The following is a 5,820-nucleotide window of genomic DNA, read 5'->3' as shown; positions in this document are numbered from 1 at the left end:
TCTCACCCCTGTTGGTCAGCTGACATGGCGGTCACCTAACCCCACATGCCTGCCATATTTCATGCCATGTCTACGTGTTGTGGGCCACCCCTTGTCCCCTTCTTCACCCTACATTACTATTAGTCGTCCATCGGCGTCCTTCCAAGCTCCCTCTTTGTCTTTGACCACCCTGTTGGGTCCCATCTTGCTGACATGTCCTTTGACGTGTCACTTCCTCAGAAGTCTTTCTCTCCTATATAAAGCCACACGGTGCTCTCCAAATTTCACACACCACACTAATCCTCTGATTCCTCTCCTCTGCTAATAACAAACTCTTTGAATATTAATTTCTCTTTTGGCTCTCAAAATTTCTCTCTAAAATGGCTGTTGATTCCACCCTTTCATCTCCACTCAGCCCTCCGGCATGTGAAAAAGACGCAAAAGCTTTACATTTTATCGAAGAAACCACGAGACATGCCGACATGGTTCAAGAGAAGGTTTTGGCCGAAATTTTGAGCCGAAACGCCGAGGTTGAGTACCTCAAACCTTTCAAACTGGGCGGAGCCACTGGTCGAGAGACTTTTAAGTCGAAAATTCCGGTGATTACTTATGAAGATCTTCAGCCTGAAATTCAACGTATCGCTAATGGTGATCGTTCTGCTATTTTGTCAGCGCATCCTATCTCTGAATTCCTCACCAGGTGTGTATCTTTATCAATTTTTTCCTTAATTCAGTCACAAATGCAACAAAAACAGGGAAATTCAAGTTCAATTTTGTTCTAATTTTTTCCTTGTAAAAAAATTGCAGCTCTGGAACTTCTGCCGGTGAAAGAAAGCTCATGCCTACCATTCAAGAAGAGCTGGATCGTCGCCAGTTGCTTTACAGTCTTCTCATGCCAGTAATGAATCTGTAAGTATCAATTAATTAAATAAATAAAAAACCGTGTTAAATTTATTACACATGCTTCAAATTTAATCATCAGCATGTGTTTCGTTATTTAATAAACACGTTTTTGATGTTACAGTTACGTGCCTGGATTGGACAAAGGCAAAGGTCTGTATTTCTTGTTCGTGAAATCCGAAACAAAGACCCCAGGCGGCCTCTTGGCTCGCCCGGTGCTCACCAGCTACTACAAGAGTGAGCACTTCAAGACCAGACCATATGACCCCTACATGGTCTACACGAGCCCCAACGAGACCATTCTCTGCGCCGACTCATTCCAGAGCATGTACTCACAAATGCTCTGCGGCCTGATAGAGCGCCAGCAGGTCCTCCGGCTTGGCGCCGTCTTCGCCTCTGGATTGCTCAGAGCCATCAGATTCCTCCAGCTCCATTGGCAATCACTTGTCAATGATATCGAAACCGGCACTCTGAACCAAAGAATCGTGGACCCTTCTATAAGAGATTGCATAAGTAAAGTTCTCAAGCCTGACCAGAAGCTTGCGGCGTTCATCAGAAATGAATGTTCGAAAGAAAATTGGGAGGGAATTATCACAAGAATTTGGCCGAACACCAAATACTTAGACGTGATTGTCACCGGAGCTATGGCTCAATACATTCCTACACTTGATTATTACAGCGGTGGCTTGCCTTTAGCATGCACGATGTATGCTTCATCGGAATGTTACTTCGGCCTTAACCTTAACCCCATGTGCAAACCATCGGAAGTATCTTACACCATCATGCCAAACATGGCTTATTTCGAGTTTTTGCCTCACGAGCCTGGCTCAGCTGGGTTGACTCGCGACTCACCGCCAAAACTCGTTGACCTTGTCGATGTTGAAGTTGGGAAAGAATACGAGCTAGTTATCACCACTTACGCAGGTTTGTACAGATACCGAGTCGGTGACATCCTCCGAGTCACCGGGTTCCACAACTCAGCCCCGCAGTTCCATTTCGTCAGGAGAAAGAACGTCTTACTCAGCATTGACTCGGACAAAACCGACGAAGCTGAGTTACAAGCCGCCGTCCAGAACGCCTCTCAACGCTTATGTGAATTCAACACCAGCGTGGTGGAATACACCAGCTACGCCGACACGAAAACAATCCCAGGCCACTATGTGATTTACTGGGAGTTACTGGTTAAAGATTCGGCAGATTCTCCCACTAAATAGGTGCTGAACCAGTGTTGTCTAGCAATGGAAGAGTCACTGAACTCAGTGTACCGACAAGGACGAGTTGCAGACAACTCAATCGGACCACTGGAGATACGCGTGGTGAGGAGCGGAACGTTTGAGGAGTTAATGGATTACGCAATATCGAGAGGCGCCTCGATCAATCAGTACAAAGTGCCAAGGTGTGTTAACTTTACGCCCATCGTTGAGTTACTGGATTCAAGGGTAGTATCGGCGCATTTTAGCCCAGCTTTGCCGCATTGGACCCCGGAAAGAAGACGGTGATCTGATAATTATTCTGGGCACCGACCAGAGGAAGTCAATGCATGGGATAGATCATAGAAGTAGAGAATCTCTTTGTATTTTTTTTTTTTTAAATTTGAAAATTTAATTTTCTTATGTGATTAGTTTCTTTTCCTTTACGTTGATAAGGATATTTGAGGTTAAGGGTATTGTATTAGTGGAAAAGATGTGATGCTTTTGGACGTTTGTCCCAATGAATTGTTGCTTTCATGTAATGTAAGATATTGGAATCATGTGGCAAAACCAAAAAGAAGGTTTCTTTTGGGACATTCATATCTTTTCATCTTTCATTTGATTTGATTTGTTTATGCTTTTTATCACTTCAACTCTTACAAAAGACAAACAAATTATTATAATTAATTATATTCGAACAAATATCCAATAATATCTAAATAGTGGAACCATCTCACTCAAAATATCAAGTAGGTATAATTGTACTAATTTGAGATAAAAGAAAGAGAGTACGAGTAATAGATTTAAAGGTATCATAATTATCACACCATTATTCTATTATTTACATTAATTAAGATATTACTTTAAATAAAAAGAATTAAGGTACAAATTAGGAAAAAAAAAAACTCAAAAAAATTTCTGAATGTCATTAATTCAATTACATTGATTTGTTCAATCGGAATTTGAAATAATATCCTTGTATTTTCACCCATATACAAAAGAAAAATACACCATGCCTGGTGTGTGTGATACATGCAATAAAAAGTTCAAACTCTGCCATCAAATTGATTTTTTTTTAAAATATAAATATTAATTAATTAAAATATAAATAAAACATATTTTATATTTAATTCTCATTTCCAATGGGTTGGTTTGGTCAAGAAGAACTGTTCTCGTCATTGACTTCCTGGGTTTAAACCACCTTAGGATTATCTACAATATTTGTGGTTTATTTATAATATTGTGTTTATGTGGCTTACTTATAATATTATGTTTATATGGTGTTTAATGAACCTAAAAATTAGTTGAGATATATGTAAACTGATCTGAATATTTCAATTATATATACATACGAACTAAACTTGACTTGCCCGTTGGGTCAACTTAGTGCAGCAGCACAAGATTAAGCATTCATTTAGTCCAGACCAAGTCCAGCTATCCCACTCAAAAAAAGCCTAATTTTTTTTTTTTTTCTTTTTTGAAGTGACGGTCCGATGTTGTGCAATGCAATACTCCAAAATAAATAAAAATTAAAAACACACTTATAATTCTTTGTTTAGAAGAGTTATATATATATTATATATGTTAGGGACAAGTTGGGTTGAAAGTTGAAAGTGTTATCCAAGAATCAAGATATTCATAATGATGAGGCGACAACTGGGATGGAGTTGGATGAATGAGTGGCTGTGTCCTTTGAATATGAAAAAAAATAGAGCAACATGGTAGAGCGCAGCATCATTTAATTTGGCAGTTGAAGGGCATTAAAGTTATTGTCTGTTCTGTGAGCAATCGTGGAGTAACTTGACATTAAGGTTGAAGGCGGCTGCTCTATATCTTAAAACCAACACTTGGACATAAAACAGTTGCTTCATAATTCATTTTGCTGTGCTTTTGGAATGAAGTATCCCCATTGTCTTTGTCCCCCAGATACCGTGTTAATTAATTAGGTGAGCCATTTAACCATTTTTCTTCACCCATTCTGCATATTATTATTATCACTCTAAGATTCATTTTATAGAATTTGATTATTATCCTCTCTACCTTTTTCCTTGGCGGTTGGACTCGACAATTTTCACTCAGTTGGATTGGAATTTGACAATTATTCTCCTACACCCGTCTTGTTTGTGTACTGTATCAAAGAGAGACGGAGGATATAGCTATTGATTTGTAAAATTATTATACTAATATATCCAAAAACAGCTTTTGAGGAACTGTATATAAAATAATGCACTTTCAAAGCAAAGCTTTAACAAACACCAACCTTTATGGTCCTTTGGTTGGCTACAGAAAAAGCTTCTGGTATTAGCAACTGTTGCATCAAACTTTTGTCCAGAACCAAGCTGTTTCACTTTCCCGGGAGCTGTTTTGGTGATACATTGAATCGAATCCATAGGAGACAAAATCAAAAATATTTCCAAGACCAACTCATTGTTTGTTCTGAATTATTGATACAAGATGGATTTATTGATATGACTTGTTGGTCTCATTGTTCGTTTACTCTTCCTACTTTTCGCCTTTAATTTAATCTTCCATCTCCTCAACTTTCTCGTTTGCTAATTAGCACCGGCCAGCCAATTTTGAAATCAACTTCTAATTGAATCCAACATTGGCCTCGGATGTTATGTCACTTTCTTGGTCTTGTTGTTTGCCATTTACAATGTTACAGCAGCTTGATATATATATATATATATATGATAATACTTTCTTTATAAAAACATGTTTTATATAATGCGTTAGTTTTCAAAGAAATTTTGGATTAAAATATTGACCTTGACTATATAAAGAAACAAACCCTCGTGAAAACTATGGATGGGGTTTTGGTGCCACTGCCACTGCCTCCATTATGTCATCAAGATGTCTCCAATTCCTTATAAATAAAGTAGGCATAAAGTGTTTGGATATCGAGTTTCGCTTTGAACTCAGTTTGAATATTATGATGCATAAAGAAAGCAAGATAAACCACTTTTCAAAAGGGATTGGTAACTTATAGATTATTTTACTTTTTATAATTCTTTGACTGGCTTCCTTAATTATTTAACCACTTGGCTTTTAGCCTAATGGAAAGACCATAGGTTACCTATAGATTTCTATCAAATGATCACCTAACACTTTTGTGATTTATCTGATCCATTAACTTGTAAGGTGTTTAATAGACTTTAGCGATTAATTGAGGTACACACAAACTGATCCGGACACCCTATCCCAAAAAAAAAAAAAAAAAAAAATTTAGATTATTTTGATTTTGATAAATGAAGTGGTAAACTATTTGATCATTGAAAAGGTCCAATCATTTTATTGTCATGATACTAGGAGGGTGTATGTGAAAAAAAAGAAAAGAAAGAATAAGGCTATTTGCATACCCATTTTTCACCATTAGAATGTCATAAACTAAATTTTCAGTTCATATATATTTTTTCATAATTTAAATGCAAAAAAATCAAAAGATTAATACGTGATTGAATAGACAATATAATTACAACTGAAAATGTCGTTGAAGTTGATGAAAAGAAACGTTGATTTTAATACTGTGTACTTAACAAGATGAGTTTGAGAGTACCAATATGTTGGGTGCCAATAAAATTTTTGAGTGATTTGAAGGAGTACTACTATGTAGGGAGAACAACATTTTCCCACCCAAGGTTTGGCTTAAAGACACTTTTTAACCCGAAAAAGTTTCAAAAAGACACTTTCCACCCACCATTAGGATCCGTTAGTAAAATCTGTTAATCGACATGGTATAATTATTGTAAAA

The 5,820-nt window shown here is 37.1% G+C and overlaps 1 protein-coding gene across 1 annotated transcript; it reads left to right on the top strand.

The window, feature by feature from the left end:
- Positions 1–277: 277 nt before the first annotated feature.
- On the top strand, positions 278–2,606 carry LOC116114980 (probable indole-3-acetic acid-amido synthetase GH3.1). Its single transcript, XM_031401119.1, has 3 exons — positions 278–679; positions 787–888; positions 1,004–2,606. Exons 1-3 carry the CDS (start codon positions 360–362, stop codon positions 2,091–2,093), a joined length of 1,512 nt encoding a protein of 503 aa, XP_031256979.1. The 5' UTR covers positions 278–359; the 3' UTR covers positions 2,094–2,606.
- Positions 2,607–5,820: the final 3,214 nt, after the last annotated feature.

The sequence above is a fragment of the Pistacia vera genome, unplaced genomic scaffold (assembly GCF_008641045.1).
Source record: "Pistacia vera cultivar Batoury unplaced genomic scaffold, PisVer_v2 Contig729, whole genome shotgun sequence".
Lineage (NCBI taxonomy): Eukaryota > Viridiplantae > Streptophyta > Magnoliopsida > Sapindales > Anacardiaceae > Pistacia > Pistacia vera.
This window is presented reverse-complemented; position numbering and strand designations above follow the sequence as displayed.

What these genes read in the sequence shown, in the direction of transcription:
- LOC116114980 (XM_031401119.1), top strand. Translation starts at nt 360, where the DNA reads ATGGCTGTTGATTCCACCCTTTCATCTCCACTCAGCCCTCCGGCATGT. An exon ending in ATCTCTGAATTCCTCACCAG is followed by an intron (nt 680 to 786) that starts GTGTGTATCTTT and finishes AAAAAATTGCAG; the next exon opens with CTCTGGAACTTCTGCCGGTG. An exon ending in CTCATGCCAGTAATGAATCT is followed by an intron (nt 889 to 1,003) that starts GTAAGTATCAAT and finishes TTGATGTTACAG; the next exon opens with TTACGTGCCTGGATTGGACA.